This window comes from Bufo bufo, chromosome 5 (assembly GCF_905171765.1).
Source record: "Bufo bufo chromosome 5, aBufBuf1.1, whole genome shotgun sequence".
NCBI lineage: Eukaryota > Metazoa > Chordata > Amphibia > Anura > Bufonidae > Bufo > Bufo bufo.
Window position 1 is genome coordinate 156,799,899 of NC_053393.1, and position 20,488 is coordinate 156,820,386.

At 42.5% G+C, this 20,488-nt stretch overlaps 1 protein-coding gene across 3 annotated transcripts in view; it reads right to left on the reverse strand.

Moving 5' to 3' along the window:
• The window catches only part of ANKRD29 (ankyrin repeat domain 29), a 48,779-nt gene that overhangs the window by 18,478 nt on the left and 9,813 nt on the right, over nt 1–20,488 (reverse strand). For all 3 annotated transcript variants that reach the window (XM_040433148.1, XM_040433149.1, XM_040433150.1), the window contains one exon: nt 8,211–8,309. In XM_040433148.1, coding sequence (XP_040289082.1) covers nt 8,211–8,309 — 99 coding nt within the window. The remainder of the gene's footprint in view (nt 1–8,210; nt 8,310–20,488) is intronic.

Consider the following 20,488-nt stretch of genomic DNA (forward strand, 5'->3'; position numbering starts at 1 on the left):
AATTACTATGGGGGGATTACTATATGGGGCAGTGTGGTGGAAATTACTATATGGGGGTGTTGCTATTGGGGAGGCACTGTAGGGGCAATTCTATTATGTTTGGGGACACTATACAGGGATTATTGCCTGGAGCACAATAGAGGGTGTTATTATTATTACTGGGGGCACTCTAGGGGACATTATAGCTGCTGTGGACACTATAGGAACATTTGGGGTAATTTATCAGACTGGTGTAAAGCAAAACTGGCTTAGTTGCCCATAGCAGCCAATCAGATTCCACCTTTCATATTTGACAGATCTTTTGGAAATCCAGTTCTTCTTTACACCAGTTTGATAAATGACTCCAATTATGTCTATTAGGGTCACAATTTTTTCAGCAGTATAGTACCTTGGACATTGGGGAGCAAAACGGGCACAGTATTGGGGGTGGCAGCAGGATAACACTGTGTGGACACCAGGATGAGGAGGTTGATGGAAAAATTTAGAAATCTAACGTCTCTGTGTTACAAACTGTAGAGACGAGATGTGGCTGAAAGAATTTGCCATGGCGGTCTGTGTCAAATGGAGGAGAAGAGGAAAGAGAAGGTCTACATGACAGGAGATGTCACTGGATGTAAGAGGTATGTGGTGCTGTATTCTCCTCCATGTCTTTTTTATTATAATTATATGTATTTTAAATCTGGCGACCAAATTTTTCAGTTTAGGACCCAATTTGGGGTATTTTTTTTTGTCTGAAGATGTCATATGGCTTAGGAAGAGACTGTGGCGCTCATGAAGCACCGCAGCCTCTTCATACAAAAAAAAAACTAAACTAAAATGGAGGGAGGGGCCCAAGTTGGGTAAACAGCCCCGGGCCTATCATGCACTTAATCCGCCCCTGTGCACGTCACCTTGTGTACTGGCTGGCCGTAGGGGGAATTACCATGTTTCTGTATGCCCTTTCGCTTTCCATGTGCAGCTCTGCCTGGGGATGCTTGTTCCCTTTGCTTGTTATGCAGGTAACTGCTTCCGTCTCTGCTCTACTTGTTGCTGGTATGTCTCCGCCTGTCTGTCTGTGGACTCTAGTACTATTGGTACCTTCGTAGGTATCTCCTGGTCTGTCTTGACCATCTGCCACTGACTCGGTTTATGCTCTGGAGTAGCCCCTGGCAACTACTATGGCCCAAGCCTATCCTCACCATCTGAGGCTCTAGTGAATACCAGGTGTTGCTTAGTCATGCCCCTCCAGAGTATTGCCAGTCAGTGGCGCAGTGGGTTCTCACCCATTGTTCCAAGTATGTACTTTGAGTGCCTCTGTTCCTGTCATGAGCTTGTTCTCTTTAATAAAGTTCCGTTGTTCCATTTTCTGTTCCGGTGATACTGCTCACCTGACGTCTCAGAGGTCCTTCGCGGGATCCCCTACACGTGACAATAATCCTAAATTCTCAGCCTGATAGAACGTTAAAGGAAACAAAGTAATATATTTTTCTTAAGAACAATTGTATAAAAAAAGGGGGGCATTTACACCCTCTTCAGTCTAAGACAGGCGAACAGGATACTATGTATGTATAGAGGGACTAAGATAAACGTCATCTACATGCATAGTCACTTTTGTTCATACCAGTGAGTGCATGTCACACACAGGCGTGATGAAGCAGCCACTAAGAGCAGGTCCGACCAGTACCAGAAGTCTCTCTAATGTTTTCACCTCCCAGTGTTCCTATCCAGTCCACCTGGGTGGAAGGAAGCCGTAACCTGGCGTATTCAATCAGTGTAATGCAGTTCATAAATAAAACTGCCCCCTACTCTGCCTAGCATACGCTACAGTTTTAATGTTTAACACTCGCTCAACGCGTTTCTGCGTGGAGATACACTACCACGCTTCCTCAGAAGCGATTGAAACAAGTAAGTGGCACAGTTATTACCGGTTGCTACATTGTAACCGCACTGTAGCGTGCGGGATCAGCGCTGTGATGGCCGTATATGGCCAAATGAACGCCGGACTGATATAATATAAGCCCCTCCCGAGGAGGTGTGTGCTGTCGCTGTAGGCTAGTCAGGAGTACGGGCGCTTCAACTAACACGCCCCACGACTAAGACGAGCGAAAGATACGGCATTGCAACCCGGGAAGTGAGTGCAGGCGCACTCGATAGGTAAGGGGGGAATCGGGACCGCGGCTCAGAATCATCCAGTGTATTGCATCAATAGTATTGGGTAAAATGATATCAGAGAGGTACAAGGAAAAATATAAATGAATGAAATATCAATAAAGTATCATAAATGGTACAGCACACAGGACTCTGGATAGTCCGGAGCTAACAGAACTGGCCAATAACGACCCGTTCTGCAGCCATAGGGATGAGCATCCAGTTAAGGCTACTTTCACACTCGCGTTTGGTGCGGATCCGTCATGGATCTGCACAGACGGTTCCATTCAGATAATACAACCGTCTGCATCCGTTCAGAATGGATCCGTTTGTATTATCTTTAACATAGCCAAGACGGATCCGTCTAAAACACCATTGAAAGTCAATGGAGGACGGATCCATTTTCTATTGTGTCAGATTGTGTCATAGAAAACGGATCCGTCCCCATTGACTTACATTGTGTGTCAGAACGGATCCATTTGGCTCAGTTTCGTCAGACGGACACCAAAACGCTGCAAGCAGCGTTTTGGTGTCCGCCTCCAAAGCGGAATGGAGACGGAACGGAGGCAAACTGAGGCAAACTGATGCATTCTGAGCGGATCATTTTCCAATCAGAATGCATTAGGGCAAAACTGATCAGTTTTGAACCGCTTGTGAGAGTCCTGAATGGATCTCACAAACGGGAAGCCAAAACGCCAGTGTGAAAGTTGTAACCCAAGGTGCAATATGGTTACAGATCAGCCCTACTAGGTGGCATATTAAAGATGAATCAAGCCAATCAAATGACCAATGTGTCTAACTATACCAATTGCGCATATGAGATCGTCTATAAGGGCTGATGAAAGAGTAAGAATGTGATTTATAGTTAGATTAAGATCACTTATCAACCCGACCAGATATGATTACATATCCGTCTAATGATTACTTGTCCGCCTTACTCTATATGGTTAGTTATCAGCCCTGTTGGATACCATATAAAAGGCTCAAATGGAGCAAGGAGAGTCGCCATACTGCGTCACATAGGCACCCCATTGTGTAACACTAATTCCTTATTAAATGAAGCACGCATATGAGATTGCCTCATTTAGTCCTTTGGGACTCACTGTCCGTAGATTCATTGGGTTTCCTTACGGAGTAGTATTGTATCGATGTCACCACCGCGAATGGGTCTCTTAATATGTTCAATCCCTTGGACCATGAGTGCACCTGTATTACCACTGTGATGGTCACAGATATGACGTGCTACCGATGTCTCTCGATTGTTCTGACAAGTGCTCACCAACTCGTCTCCGTAGTTCACGCTTCACCTTGCCCACGTATTGCAATCCACATGTGAGCAAGTACAGTAGATCACCCCCACAGATGTGCAATTAATAAAAGATCTGATGAGGTATCTGTCATTAGTGACTGAGCTGGTGAAGGTTGTGCTCTTCATTATATTACTACAGGCTACGCAAGAGCCACATGGAAAAGTGCCTGTTAAGGTGTTTTTGAGCCACGTTGCTGATGTAGGGTGCTGATAAAGGCTGTGGACCAAACAGTCACGTAGATTCGAGCTACGTCGATACGTGACAAGTGGGCATTCAGACATCAAGTCCCCTATATCTGGGTCAGACTGCAAAATAGACCAGTGTGCCTGTAAGATCTCCCGTACCTGTTTGTATACTTTATCGTAGGTGCCTATAATCCTTGAGATAGTTTTTTCCTGTGCCGTGGTTTTGGAGCTTAGGAGTTGTTCACGGTTGACGCTCATAGACTGATGAAATGCCTGTCTTATGATCTCCTGTGGGTATACCGGTTGGTAAATCAGGTCCTCAGATCACGAGCGGCTATCTTAAAGTCACTAAATTCTGAACAGTTCCTTCTTGCCCTCAAATACTGTCCCTTAGGAATCCCTTTTTTGAGGGCAAGAGGATGACCACTGTCCCACTGTCTAAACAGATTTGTGACAATCTTTCCCTCTGTCCCCAAGTAAATGAAGATCTAAAAACGTAATCTCACGTTCGTTGATATCAAACATGAAAAACAGGCCAAACTGGTTCACATTTAGTTCTGCCACAAATTGGACGAGCATGTCCTTAGTGCTTTTCCACAGCAGAAATACATCATCGAGATATCTAATCCAGATCAATATCGATGATGTAAAATGGTCCATTGCTTCATTAAAGACAACCTCTCTTTCCCACCAGCCCAAATAGAGATTTGCATAGGTAGGGGCACAAGGACTGCCCATCGCAACTCCCCTGAGCTGGTGGAAAATCTGACAATCAAACAAAAAAACATTGTGTGTTAAAGTAAAGTCAATAAGATCCATCAAAAAAGCATTGTGTCGGTTGAGATGTTCACCCCTTTGTTGGAGGAAGGCCTTAATGGCTTGGCATCCAGTGTGGTGAGGTATTGAGCTATACAAGGCCTCAACATCTAAACTGGCCAGCCATGTATCTTCATCACACTGGATGCCATCCAGTCTCTGCAGGACATGCATGGTGTCAGCAGGTCCACCACGAATGGTCTCAGCACCACATCAATATAGGTGCTGATATTGGCCGTGAGGATGCCTATGCCAGATAAAATAGGTCTCCCCTTAATCGGTGTGCCTACCTTATGTAGATTAGGTAAGCTGTAAAAGGTGGCAAGTACCGGAAACTTGGGTAACAGATAGTCTAATTCCGTCCTGCTGATGAGTTTGGGCTGTTTCACACGAGCGGATGCCGTGCGTGGCATACGCTCCGTGAAAGAGTGCCCAGACCCGATGCAGACTGCAGAGGCACGGAGCATTAACATGACTGATAATGCTCCGTGCATCTCTGTGATCTCTTTACTACGAAATCACAGTGACAACTGTGATTTCGTAGTAAAGAGGTCACAGAGAGGCACGGAGCATTATCAGTCATGTTAATGCTCCGTGCCTCTGCAGTCTGCATCGGGTCTTGGCACTCTTTCACGGAGCGGATGCCACGCACGGCATCCGCTCGTGTGAAACAGCCCTTTGTCTTGATGGGCCTTATTGAGAAGTACAGACAATTGGGCCCTAAATATGGGGGTCGAATCGGTAGAAAGACGTCTATATGTGGCATCATCTTCCAGTATCCTAAGACACATGTCCCGGTACAGGTTGTGATCCATTATGATGATATTGCCCCCTTTATCTGATCGTCTGATAACGACAGTCGTGTCGCCTTCCAAATCCTTGAGCATTTCTTTCCTCCCAGCTCAAATTGTCTGGACCAAATTGCTTCCCCTCCAACTTCTGGAGATATTCAGTGACCACTGATACAAAGGTGTTGATAGGTGTGGTGTCACTTAAAGGGGGATATTTTTTGGAAGGAGTTCTCAAATCAGTGAAAGGACCATCACCAATGTCTCTTTGTTCCTCCACATAAAGATCAGCCAGGAGTTGGACATCCTGGAGATCCTCCATATCTATTCCCCACTCCTGGCATTTGCGCTTATCGTGGGTGAGGAAACATTTCCTCCATTTTAACTTACACGCAAATAGGTTTAGATCTTTCACCCAATTAAACAGGTTACATTTCTTTAGAAGGACAAAAGATAAGCCTTTTTTGATAACCTCCATTTCAGGTGGAAATAGGGTGTGCGGTGGTAAATTAATGACCTATAGTTTGTCTATTTGGGAAATTATGGTCACTTTTTCTTCAAAAACAGATAGTCTGAGACTGGGGGGTATTGCCTAAAAAAAAACTCTCATGCCCCTACCCGATCTGCCTCCCAACTGTTGGTCTTTGGGAGCCTCTAATTAGCGTTCCTCTCCCTTTGGATGGAATGGTTCTCTGATCAGCGCCAGTATCACACTCTGAGGAGGATTGGTTGGTTTCCGCTTCAGGGGTGATATTCCGTTTTGAATTATAGTCAAAGACCCTGGCCTGTGCTATACTGTCCTTCAAGTCAGTATCACTTTTAATTAATAAGCACTTCTCTTCCTCAAGTAATAATTTCATAAGACAGAGAGAGCCCTCAATGGACTCCTCCTCCCACTTTTTGAGGAAGTCATTGGAGCGAACCTTAATACTTTAACAGGCACGTTTCCATGTGGCTCTTGTGTGGCATGTAGTAATATAACGAAGAGCGCATCCTTCACCAGCTCAGTCACTAATGAGAGATACCTCATCAGATCTTTTATTAATTGCACATCTGTGGGGGTGATCTACTTGCTCACATGCCAATGTGGATTGCAATACGTGGACAAGACGAAGTGTGAACTACGGAGACGAGCACTTGTCAGATATAAGGAACAATCGAGAGACATCGGTAGCACGTCATATCTGTAACCATTACGGTGGTAACACAGGTACACTCATGTTCCAAGGGATTGAACATTTTAAGAGACCCATTCGCTGTAGTGACATCGATGCAATGCTACTCTGTAAGGAAACCCAATGGATCTTTAAACTACGGACAGTGAGTCCCAAAGGACTAAATGAGGCAATCTCATATGCGTGCTTCATTTAATAAGGAATTAGTGTTGCACAATAGGGTGCTTATGTGACGCAGTATGGCGACTCTCCTTGCTCCATTTGAGCCTTTTATATGGTATCCAACAGGGCTGATATCTGACCATATAGAGTAAGGCGGACAAGTAATCATTAGACGGATATGTAATCATATCTGGTAGGGTTGATAAGTGATCTTAATCTAACTATAAATCACATTTTTACTCTTTCTTTAGCCCTTATAGACAATCTCATATGCCCAATTGGTAGTTAGACACATTGGTCATTTGATTGGCTTGATTCATCTTTAATATGCTACCTGGTAGGGCTGATCTGTAACCATATTTCACCTTGGGTTACAACTTAACTGGATGCTCAGCCCTCTGTTATGGCTGCAGAATGGGTCGTTATTGGCCAGTTCTGTTAGCTCCGGACTATCCAGAGGCCTGTGTGCTGTACCATTTATGTTACTTTATTGATATTTCATTTATTTACATTTTTCCTTGTACCTCTCTGATATAATTTTACCCAATACTATTGATGCTATACACTGGATGATTCTGAGCTGCGGTCCCGATTCCCCCCTTACCTGCGCTCACTTCACGGGTTGCAATGCCGTATCTTTCGCTCGGCTTAGTCGGAGGGCATGTCAGTTGAAGCACTCATACTCCCGACTAGCCTACAGCGACGCCACACACCTCCGGGGGAGGGGCTTACATTATATCAGTCTGGCGTTCATTTGACCATATACGGCCATCACAGCGCTGATGCCCGCACACTACAGTGCAGTTACAATGTAGCAACCGGTAGTAACTGTGCCACTTACTTGTTTCAATCGCCCTTGAGGAAGCGTGGTAGTGTATCTCCACACAGAAACGCGTTGAGCGAGCGTTAAACATTAAAACTTTAGAGTATGTTAGGCAGGGCAGGGGGCAGTTTTATTTATGAACTGCAGTACACTGATTGAATACGCCAGGTTACAGCTTCCTTCCACCCAGGTAAACTGGATAGGAACACTGGGAAGTGAAAACATTAGGGAGACTTCTGGTACTGGTCGGACCTGCTCTCTGTGGCTGTTTCATCACGCCTGTGTGTGAAAGGCACTGGTATGAACAAAAGTGAGTCTATCCAATGATAGTGCACCACAGGTTTCTAATCAGGTTACTATGCATGTAGATGGCGTTTATCTTAGTCCCTCTACACATACATAGTATCCTGTTCGCCTGTCTTAGACTGAAGAGGGTGTAAATGCCCCCCTTTTTTTTATACAATTGTTCTTAAGAAAAAATTATTATTTTGTTTCCTTTAATGTTCTATCAGGCTGAGAATTTATGCAAATATGAATCATGCCAGCAAAAGAGGCAATATGGACAATCACAATAAATTAGTAAATGCCTTGTATTAGCTTTATCTACATGATAAATGCTATTTGTATAAGTGAGACCCCCCCCACACACACAAGGTCATGTTGACTGTGGCCTTAATTGAACATTTGCTTCAAATATGAATAAACTTGTATTAGCAGAACACGTCAGCAAAGGGCACTTTGTTGTTAACTCCTTTTTGTGTTTTCTACAAACTCATTCATAGTAATTCGTAATAATAGTAATTGATTGATTCAGTTGTACATACACAAAGTTGATCATGGATATTGGCTCCATTTTTTAACAGGGTTTCAGCAACTCCACAATGTCCATGCTGACAGGCTGCTAATAATGCTGTTCCTCCATCCTACGTAGAGAAAAAGCAAGTGAGTAATTGATACTCTGACATGGGTGACTACATACAGTGCATACCTATCGTACAAATAAACGTCTTGCAGTTAACAGCTTTAAAAAATGGAATTACATAGAAATCAGTTATTGCTAGGCTACATCCACGGACATCTGCACACAACCTTGATCGTGGTGTGCACGCCTTGAGGTTTACAAGTGCAAATAATGGACTTGCACAGAAATCTGTAACTACTGTATCAATCACTCCAGAGGGAGAATCTGACGTTGATTATCCCCAAAAATTATTCACTTGACCCATGTTAATGATATATTATACTATAGTAAATTACGCAGTGAAACCTCTCCAGAACACTACCTCTTTGAGAAAACTATTCCCTTATCCAGACCAGCGTTTCTGTAATAGATTTTCTGTTTAATCATATAGTACGTATCTTATTATATGTATGTATCTTCTTAGAAAAGATCAACCCTCAATTTTGGGTGGTCGTCTCAAAATGGTTTTACTACATTCAATGTAGCCATACCAGGGATGTATCTAGGGCTGCACAGTTCAGTAGTACAGAAATCAATACCAAATTGCTGAAAGTTTATTTAAACCTTTTTCATTTTTTTTATAATTGTAGGTGAGTCTTACTGAACAAGGGATATGCCAGTAGTATGGTGTAAAATAGTCGTAAATATTGTGACAAGTGCCATTTTGAGCAAACTTTGTGACTTTTTGCCATTTTATACCACCCTCACAACTTTTGAAAAGTGGGTGGGAAAGTGAATATGGTTACATACATGAACTACTTTCACTCCAGATTTATCACTTCGACTTTTTAAAAGAGTTGCAAACTTACTCCAATAGGAAGGTAGTAACTAAAAATTGGAGTAGCACTTGTAGATAAAAGTGTAAGGTTTAAATAAATGGCAAATTTATCAAACAACATGCAACATTTTATAAATTTAGTGCAATGTACTCAGTCAAAAAATAACTTCAGAAGTTACCCTCATGATAAATTCCCCCCATAATAGTCTAATGGAGTATATAAGCATAGGAGAGGACACAATTTAATGTAAACTATAGTCATAAAAAGTGCAGGAGCATTACGGGAGAATATGTTTTAATAAATCTTTTCAATAAATTGGATTTTACTTCATGCTGGATCATCTCTACTATTCATTACAAGTTTTTGAGCAGACAAAGAATTTTGTGTGTGGAACCTTTAAGAGACATTGGTGAGCTGGCGTTTTACTTTTATTCTTGCATTTACTTTTTCTTACTATTTACCACAATTCTAACTTGAAACTTATGGGGAAGGGTACTTGGCACAATTACAGAGTTTTGATGCCAAAGGAAACAGATCCTATTTAAAATACCTTTCTGCCATAGTTTCTTCTGCTCATTTTCAAGTTGTGCTTTTTTACAAGAGACATCTTCCATGCAGCATTAAACTGCAGAATTGTAAACACACACCGACAAATTCCTAAAGTTACTCTGGAAATCTTATTTCCTGCAGCCTTGGCAGCATTAGCTATTAGTGCCAGGGTAAAGGGATAATGCGACTTTATACTTCAGACAGAAATGAACTTATGAATTCAATTATACTGTACACACTATTCTTTTATATGTATACTATGAATGCTTCTCATGACAAGCGAAAAGGAAACATGTAGTAAACACCTCTCATTCAGCTTCTTAAATGGACCTTAAGGTCCTGAAGTTGTCTGAGATAATGATGAATTTCGGACAAGCCCTGCAATAGCCTAAAATAAAAAATTATCTTATACTCACTACTTCTTCCAGTGCTGTTCTTCGAAGCTGGAGTAAGAGGTGAGTATAAGATCATTTTTTATTTTAGGCTATCGCAGGTATTGTTTGGGCAACCCCTTAAAGAGATTCTCTGGGATTATCATATTAATGGGCTATCCTCAGGATAGGTCATGAGTAAGAGATTGGCGGGTGTCCAACTCCCAACACCCCGCCTATAAGCTGCGGGTACCACTGGTGAGCGCTGTTGCCTCCCCACAGTTTACTAAACACAGCACCGAACATTGTATAGTATTGCAGCTCAACCCCATTCACTTAAATGGGACTGAGGTGCGCCTGGGCCAGGAGACCGATGACTGTGACATCAGACGGCTTGTGGATAGGCCATCAATATCAAAATCCCAGAGAACCCCTTTGAGAATAACAGCACCATAAATTGATTCACCTCCATACATGGGAAAACTGAATCAGTTCTACATGGCTAGAAGCTGTTTTAATAATTTGTAGATTTAAATGCTGATTGAAACACACATTGCATTTGAATTTCCATCTCTCCAACAGAAATAAAACAGTTAAATTGTGGCAATTCTCGTGGATAAGAAACACTGGGCATGAAATAAATATCTTCAAGCTAGTACCTGAAATCCAGCCTCAGATGCCCTTTCACTGTCCGGAAATAGACGTGTGCACTAAACCGTAACAGGCCAATGAGCCAAGTCAGCACTTTTCTGAATGGGTGCCAGGCTCTCTCTGAGCACAGATTCGACACCAAATGGATTCCATCTCCTTTCATAACACTTAACATATTGACTTGTTACCAACTTGTAGAACAAGGCAGTCTGTTATTTATTTTTACAGGCTTTCTGCATCACCAGCAACTTGTTCAAGCAGGATCACACAGCGATTCTGACAAGTTTCTAAAAGTTTATGTTAGGCAAAGATGGTTGTAATTAAGAGCATTACTAAAACATAATAAAGTCTGCTTTGGAATTTGGATGCATTTTAATGACCATTAGCCAATGTCGTATGACTTACATTCAATAGTATCTTATATTATAATATCAGTTGGAGTGTAAGCTAGGCCGGGCTCACATCACTGTTTAGTTTTCTCTTCTGAAATGGCTAAAACAGATTAAAAATTTGCATAATTGAGCAGGATCCGTTTTTTTATTTTTCTGTTCTTCTGATGCATCAGAACGGAAAAGTAAACGGTAATGTGAACACAGCCTTCACTGACATCTATCGTGTTTTTACTAGTCTATTGTCTTGCTTTTTATTTAGGGTATTTTAACTAAGGTGTAAAGGTTTTGCCAACTTCTCAACAGTACAGGGAAAGTGAACTGTGAATGATTACCTTTTTAACCCAGTGTTTGGTGGTATAAACTGGTCATTTTGACACAGTATCTACTTCAATTAAAGGGAATCTTCCATCATGAGTTTGAAGTTTTATCTGAAGTAATACATTAGTAGTACCCTTGAAGGACTACTGCAAAGGGTTAATGCAATGTTATTGAGTTAAATGTGATTTATTGCGCCTTCTGTACTTATCAGCAATGTAAAGCCAACCAAATGGTTAACAAATTGTCAGACTATAGGTTACCAGGGTGATGGACCAGGTCTTTCCCCTTGGTTAGTTTGTATATAGTCTGAGCAGAGCAAGGGAGAAGACGGGTGTGTAAAGGTTCCTGCTATCTAGGCCTAAGCTCCGAGAAACTTAGTCTCTGGGATTTCAACTACAAAGGAAGCAATTCCCTGAGGATGGGTCATCAATATTCTACACCTGGAAAACCTATTTTTATAGATCAATCAACAATAATTCAGGTCAAATACTTTGTACACAAAGCAATTAGAAGTAGGAATGCCATAAATATGATACAGATGTAGCAGGTTTAACACAAACTCTTAACAAAAATTTCTTAACTCATCGCGTTATATTGAAACAAAAGCCATTGAAAAGCAATCGAAGGTATTTGCTTAACGCATTTAGTTTAGATAACACGTCTCATAGCATGTGTGTTAACTCTGTACTTGTATCATCTTTTATCATTGTACAGGCATGAAATGAGAAGAGAATAATCCTTTTATTATAAAATCTACCTAGCTACAATAAATTATCATAAATTTCCATTTATTTTTCCTGAGTGTGCCATAATAAATTCATTCATAAATCATCAGAGCAATATTTGAGCATCAACATTGATGAAACTACCGTAGACTGCAGCAGTGATTTTACAAGCCTTTTACCATATGAAAACCCATACAGATGTCACTGTCCTGAGAAACCCTTACTAGTGATATTATTGCGAGAAGTGGGGGCAAAGCAACAATGTGTAAATTAATGTAAATAAAGTGTGTGTTTTAAAAAAATTAAAGATGAGCATATACACTCACCTAAAGAATTATTAGGAACACCTGTTCTATTTCTCATTAATGCAATTATCTAGTCAACCAATCACATGGCAGTTGCTTTAATGCATTTAGGGGGGTGGTCCTGGTCAAGACAATCTCCAGAACTCCAAACTGAATGTCAGAATGGGAAAGAAAGGTGATTTAAGCAATTTTGAGCGTGGCATGGGTGTTGGTGCCAGACGGGCCGGTCTGAGTATTTCACAATCTGCTCAGTTACTGGGATTTTCACGCACAACCATTTCTAGGGTTTACAAAGAATGGTGTGAAAAGGGAAAAACATCCAGTATGCGGCAGTCCTGTGGGCAAAAATGCCTTGTGGATGCTAGAGGTCAGAGGAGAATGGGCCGACTGATTCAAGCTGATAGAAAAGCAACGTTGACTGAAGTAACCACGCGTTACAACCGAGGTATGCAGCAAAGCATTTGTGAAGCCACAACACGCACAACCTTGAGGCGGATGGGCTACAACAGCAGAAGACCCCACCGGGTACCACTCATCTCCACTACAAATAGGAAAAAGAGGCTACAATTTGCACGAGCTCACCAAAATTGGACTGTTGAATACTGAAAAAAAGTTGCCTGGTCTGTTGAGTACGAATTTGGCGTAAACAGAATGAGAACATGTATCCATCCTCTGATGGCTACTTCCAGCAGGATAATGCACCATGTCACAAAGCTCGAATCATTTCAAATTGGTTTCTTGAACATGACAATGATTTCACTGTACTAAAATGGCCCCCACAGTCACCAGATCTCAACCCAATAGAGCATCTTTGGGATGTGGTGGAACGAGAGCTTCGTGCCCTGGAATGTGCATCCCTCAAATCTCCATCAACTGCAAGATGCTATCCTATCAATATGGGCCAACATTTCTAAAGAATGCTATCAGCACCTTGTTGAATCGATGCCACGTAGAATTAAGGCAGTTCTGAAGGCAAAAGGGGGTCCAACACCGTATTAGTATGGTGTTCCTAATAATTCTTTAGGTGAGTGTAGTAAGCACGTTAAAGAAAATAGATTTAGCAAAAGAATAAAGGGTTAAATTGGTTTTCAAGGGGGGCGTGGCCTAGTGCGGCATGGAGTAAGGCGCACATGTGAAGAGCTCCTGCTGTTTATCCTGTAAATTTATCAGCACGCTACTTACCGACACTCTGCAGCGGTGTGACAACCGTACGATTCCAGGGACAATGGTAAGGAGCTCGCAGAAACTAAAATGTCCAAAGGATCCCGGGTGAGCTTCAGAGAGAAGCGAGAGGAGAGGCTGCAACACGGCACCGAGGAGGATGAAGGGGAGGACCCACAGGATGAGATGAGCCGGAATGTGGCGGCGCGGCTCAGTAGATATGCCCGCGATTCGGGAGAAGCGCGAGCAGGCTTAAAAGATCTGGAGGAGACGGAGGCATCCTCAGATGGGGAGAGAAACTCCTCGGTGGAGGGAGAGAGTGGTCTGGAGGGAGCCCGGACACCTGTGAAGTCTGGTAAGCGGAGCCATGCAGCTGAGGGGGGAAAGGCACCTCCTGATAAAGAGCCAACACTCCAGGATGTCATGAGAGCAGTGGCACGGTGCAGCAGCACCCTCAAGTCCCTGACATTACAAGTGGGGGGACTTAGAGAAGATTTGGTGCTCATTAGAAATGACCTGCACAAGATCTCTGAAAGAACCACTGAGGTGGAGAAAAGAGTGTCTGGCCTAATAGATGAAATGGCGCCCCTTAAAATGGCTACCAAGACGTCTGGACGGGACATTGCACAGTTATTTGCAAAAACGGACGACCTTGAAAATAGGTCTCGGCGCAACAATATTAGAATTGTGGGCGTCCCTGAAAAAGCTGAGGGAGCTCACTCCACAGATTTTATTGAAAAGTGGCTGTTGGAAAACTTTCAAGATAAAGGTCTGTCTCCGTTGTATGCTGTAGAAAGAGCACACAGAGTGCCCACTAGACCGCTTCCTCCGGGGAGGCCTCCACGCCCGATTCTGGCTAAGATACTACACTACAAAGATAGAGACACTATTTTGAAGAAAGCACGCGACCTTCCGGAGCTATCCATTAATGGAGCGACGATCTCAATATACCCAGACTACTCCTCAGAGGTTTAAAAGCGCAGGGCGCGTTTCCTGGATATAAAACGGAGGCTGAGAACTCTTCAAGTACCATACTCTATGTTGCTCCCGGCGAAATTGAGGGTGGCGGCCTTGGGAGCCACTCATTTCTTTGAAAGTCCGGAGGACGCGCTAAAGTAGCTGGATTTACATGAAAATCGTCTGAAACATAACATCCGGGCACTTGAATTGGGCAGTGATGGTGGTAATGTTGACCAACTCTTTTTTGCATTCCTTGCTCCCCTACGGTTGGGGAAAACTTGCTATGGAGAGAACAGTCTTCTGATCTGTTTCTTTTTGTTTCTCCCACACTGTCTGATTACGGTTTTTCCCTCTCTCCTGCTTTTGATATGTTGGGAGTAAGAAGATTGGAAGGACTCTGGCCTGTGTGAGCGTTAACACAGATCTAGGTTATGCTGCATCGCAAGCTAGGCAGTGTTGGCTATAGCCGCCCACCTAGGGCGGGAAATGTTGTTCAGTATGAGAAATCATTTTACTTGTTTCTTGATTGGGGAATTAACATGGGGGGTAGGGGGGGTTATCATGCTTCAGCACTAAATGGCAATGGCGGCGAGGAGAGACACCAGTGAGCCTACAAGCTCAAACAAATGTGTTGCATAGTTATAGAAACATAAATGTCAATGACTCAAGTGACTAAAATAATTAGTTGGAATGTGAGGGGACTAGCTGATGCGACGAAACGCCAAAGTGTGTTTAATTATCGGACGCGATTCCACCCAGCTATATGCTGCTTACAAGAAACTCATTTAACTAAACAATCATTGCACACTGTGAGTAAGGCCTGCGCGGGGTTTTCGTCGCATGCAGTGTTCTCCTCACATTCAAGGGGGGTAAGCATAATGGTGCATAGAAGTATCCGTTTCCTATGTTTGCAGGAACATGTAGATGAAGAGGGCAGGTATATATGTTTATTTTGCGAAATAGATGGAGTGTGCATAGTTCTGGTATCAGTATACATTCCCCCTCCAATCTCGGTGGTCCCTTTAAGGAAAATGTTTGATATTTTAGCGCAGTATGCTGGTGTCCCTTGGTTGATAATTGGGGATTTTAACAATGTTCCGGATGAACAAATAGATAGGTGCAGAGTTCACGACATTGGCAGTCATCAGAGAACATCTCCTCTTAATATAATGGCGGAGGTGGGACTGCTGGTTATCTGGAGGATACAGCACCCAGGGTCTCGCAGCTATTCCTGCAACTCCTCCACTTTTGCATCGCTATCAAGAATAGATTTGGCCTTGATTAACACAGCTGAGTTCCCTCTGGTGCATTCCACAGAGTATCTCCCCAGATCCCTCTCAGATCATTCTTCTCTTAAAATAGAATTGGTTTTAATAAGAAACGCCAGATTGGGTTCCAAATTGTGGAAATGTAATGCTTTTTGGCTGCGGACGCAGGGTGGACTGGAGGATGTGGAAATGGCGCTGAAGGAGTATTTTTGTTTTAACACGGGTACAGCCCCTTTGCACACTGTCTGGGATGCTATGAAGGGGTTCCTGCGAGGTGTACTAATCCAACAGATTAACAGAAAACATAAATCTCGCTCTAGGGAGACAGATGTTCGTATGCATGCAGCTGTTAAAGATGTAGAAGCGACATTTGTTTCAGATCCGTCAGAGGCTGCGAGCCGGAACTTAAAGTTAGCTCAGTAAGATTTAAGATGTCATCTGATTCAAGTGGCAGATAGGAAGAGACAGTTCTACAAACAGCAGTTCTTTGCAGAAGGGGAAAGTGTATAACAGAATTAGTAAATGAGCAGGGTCAGAGTAAACAAACTACAGGGGAAATTCTGAAGGTTATGGAGGACTCCTACTCTGATCTTTACACATCCAAGACGAGTTGTGTGGAGTCAGAGATTTATGGATTTCCTACATGGCATTGACCTCCCAAAGTTGTCCCCTGAGAATAGAACAATGCTAGATGCCCCTATTAGCTTAGAGGAACTGGGTGTAGCGCTAGATTCCATGGCAAATGACAAGGCCCCGGGCTCAGATGGGCTCCCTGCGGAGATATACAAAAAATTTCGGGGTGTTCTGCTCCCGGAGTTGCTAAAGGTTCTCCAACAGTCTCTAGAAGCAGGTTCCCTCCCAGCTTCAATGCAAGATGCTCTTATAGTGGTACTACCTAAGCCAGGAAAGGACCCCAAGTTACCGGATTCCTATAGGCACATCTCATTGTTAGTGGCGGATATTATAATATTAGCAAAGTTTTAGCGGTGAGATTATCAAAGATGATTCTGACAATAGTGCACCCTGACCAGACTGGGTTCATGCCCCAGAAATCCACCTTCATTAACATAAGAAGAGTCTTTGCTAGTATACAGTGTGCAGCAGATAATGAGGGTGACAGAGCGATTCTATCACTAGACGCGGCCAAAGCGTTTGACAGCATAGAGTGGGGTTATCTATGGTGTACACTGCGGACAATGGGCTTTGGGGAATACTTCATTAAGTGGGCACAAACGTTGTATTCTGCGCCAAGGGCGCGTATTAGAGTTAATGGGGAGTTGTCATCAAGATTCAAGCTGTTTAGGGGGACGCGGCAAGGATGTCCACTGTCTCCTTTGCTGTTTGCACTTGCGATTGAGCCCCTGGCGGCTGCAATCAGGTGTTCGCAGGCGATTAAGGGGTTTAAATATGGCACTATTCACAGTAAGGTGGCCATGTATGCTGATGACACCTTGTTATTTCTGGGAGACACATCGGCATCCCTGGCTGAGTCTATGTCGTTGCTTAGCCGCTTTGGAGGACTGTCAGGCCTGACTATAAACTGGCACAAATAGGCTCTTATGTTTTTAGATGGGCAGGTATCCTCGGCAATAGCTACATTAAACAATATTGCCTGCGTTAAAACTATTAAATACTTAGGGATCAACCTATCACCTAAACTGACGGACTTTGAGGAGTTGAACCTGCCTCCAATGCTGGCTAAATTCAGGCTCCGCTCTAAGACATGGCGCAAACTGTTTTTGTCAGTGATTGGCAGGGTTAACCTGATCAAGATGGTCATGATGCCCCAGCTACTATACGTACTACACAATGCCCCGACGTGGATCTCACTTGACAGATTTCGGAAAATTAACTCTATATTTAGGGACCTGGTATGGAGGAAAGGCCAACCTAGAATCAAACTAGAGGCCTTACAATATCCAAAGTCAGCAGGGGGTCTGGCATTGCCCAACCCATGGTTATATTACCTGGCGGCACAATGTCAGCACTTTAAGGACTGGATAGAACGTGACATGACGGACATGACAGGTCAAATACTGAAACATGCATTTGGGGGTAAGGAGTTACTGTGGATATTGGAGGGATCAGGAACACCCTTTGTAGATAATCGCTCACATTTGGTATGTCTGATGAGGAAGGTTTGGGAGAAGGTCAAGCAGCTGAGGGGTGCAGTCGGAATCATGGAACTTACACCTTTATGGCACAATCGCAATGTACCTGAATTCATACATCTCAGAGGATTTGTCAAACAATGGCAGTATAGGGGGGTGACCAAAATTGGAGATATAATGGAGAAAGGGGTACTCAAAACATTTAATAAATTACAAGAGGAATACGGTATACCAAAAAGCAGCTTCTACCAGTTTCTACAAATACGGCACGCATTTAATGAGATGTGTAAAAATGACAATACCAAGATACATAGAGACGCTTCCTTACATTTAATAGTGGAGAAAGGAGTTAAAAAAAGGGATTATTTCAATGATATATCAAATTTTACTAGATAAATATCTGAAAGCGTTCCCCTTATCCAGAATGAAGGGTTGGGAAAAAGACATAGGTGAAATATCCCAAGAGCAATGGGAAGCTATATTAGAAGCCATACTGACAGTATCATTGAGTGAAGGTGGGAAGTTGTCTCAACTTTTCATTGTACACAGAGTCTACAAAACTCCGGTCTTTTTACACCGTATTGGCATCAGGACGGATGCAAAGTGTCCACGATGCCAAGCAGAACCAGCTGATTTATTACATATGCTGTGGCAGTGTTTGCATTTAGATGGCTTCTGGTTGGAAGTATTGGCAGTGATTCAAAATACCTTTTCACTGCAGATACCTTGAGACCCAAAAGTATGTGTTCTGGGTTATGTGTCAGATATTGGAAAGGAGGAGACAGATAGGATTGTAGCTGGCCGATTACTATAGGTGGCAAGAAAACTGATTGCCTTACATTGGATTCAGTCATGTCCTCCAGTCATTGAGGAATTCAGAAGAAAAGTAAACACGATGTTAGTTTATGAGAAAATGGTGTTCAGGAAGAGGGGATGTCCTCAAAAATATGAAAAATTGTGGGGCCGCTGGATGATTAACATCAAATAATATTTGTATAGTTCAAAAAGTGCTGAAGTGGGAGTTGGGGGGAGGGTTGGGTGGGAAGGGTATGATGCGGTAGTTTTATAGTTCACATAGCCAATGGTTGCTGTATCTTATTGTCCAGTGGAATTGACGTTGTATGTCAAATTATGTGATACAACTTGTTTATTTTTGTAACAATGCTTTATTGTTGTACATTTATACAATAAAAATGATCTGATTTAAAAAAAAATATATATTGTTTTTCCAGGACATAAATATTGATGACCTACCTGACTGGTATGGGTTCAATCTTCCTACTGTTGAAAAGGACCTGTGACCTGTGTCACATCCATCAGTCACATAATGTGCGACTCAGTCCCATTCAAGAAAATGGTATTGAGCTGCAATACCAGGCACAGTCGCTATACAATGTATGACACTGTGCTTGGTATAGTAACAAGAGGGTGCAGCCTCCCTGATTGGCGGGGGTGCTGTGTGTCAGACCCCCACTGATTATATACTGATGACCCCTTCTAAGGACAGGTCATTAATATATGTAATACAAACCTAAAAATGTTGCTAAAAAACAACCATAGCATGCCCAATATATTTAAAAATATATACTTTATTTGATCACAATTGAATCATGATTACACAAATATAAAAGATTACACCAAAAATATATTTGGAAAAATCTGCAGAAAAACACGGAGCTGACGAAGCTCAGGAGCTGACGAAGCTGAGGCGAAACGCGCGTCGGGGTTTCCAGCCTGTCCTGTGTCTGTTGTCTCTGCCCTCCATCATGTCTCTTGGTATGTTATGATTTTTCCATCAGGTGCCTATATGCGAGGTGTATGTTTAGCCTTCATTAGATGGTTTGGTGTATGGAGATGCATTTATTTGAGTATTCCAGATAGATATTATTTTACTCCTTGTTGCCATTTGTGTATTACTAGGGGCCCTACACCTATATACTCGCATAGCGGCTATGCAATGGAGTGATGATCACAGCTACCTTTAGTGGTTAGTACCTTATACCACTTATCTGTGAATCACCCCAATGCATACCATGCATACACCTGACATGTGTTTCACCTTTTTGGCGGGTTGTTGAGACACCGGCCGGGGGACTATGGCATCCAGTTTTTCTGCTGATTTTTCCAAATATATTTTTTTTGTAATCTTTTATATGTGTGTAATCATGATTTAATTGTGATCAAATAAAGTATATATTTTTTAATATATTGGGCATGCTATGGTTGTTTTTTAGCAACATTTTTAGGTTTGTATGATTGGTTTCCTGCTTGCCCTACCCTGCGGCATCATAGTGAGGCTTTTTTTCTTTTGGTTCTACATTAATATATGTAAACCTGAAAACCCCTTTAAAGTGTCACTGTACTTTCACACAATTGACTTTAATAGAGAATGTAATTAGCAAAATACACCTGAAAAAAGGTGTAAAGTCATGGCCACTAGGTTTTTCACTTCCACCTAATTTGCAGTCTACTGCCTATGGTTAGACAAGATCTATATCTACAGTAGCAACAGAGACATAGAAAATGGTTTACAGGAAATGGTGAGCCGAAT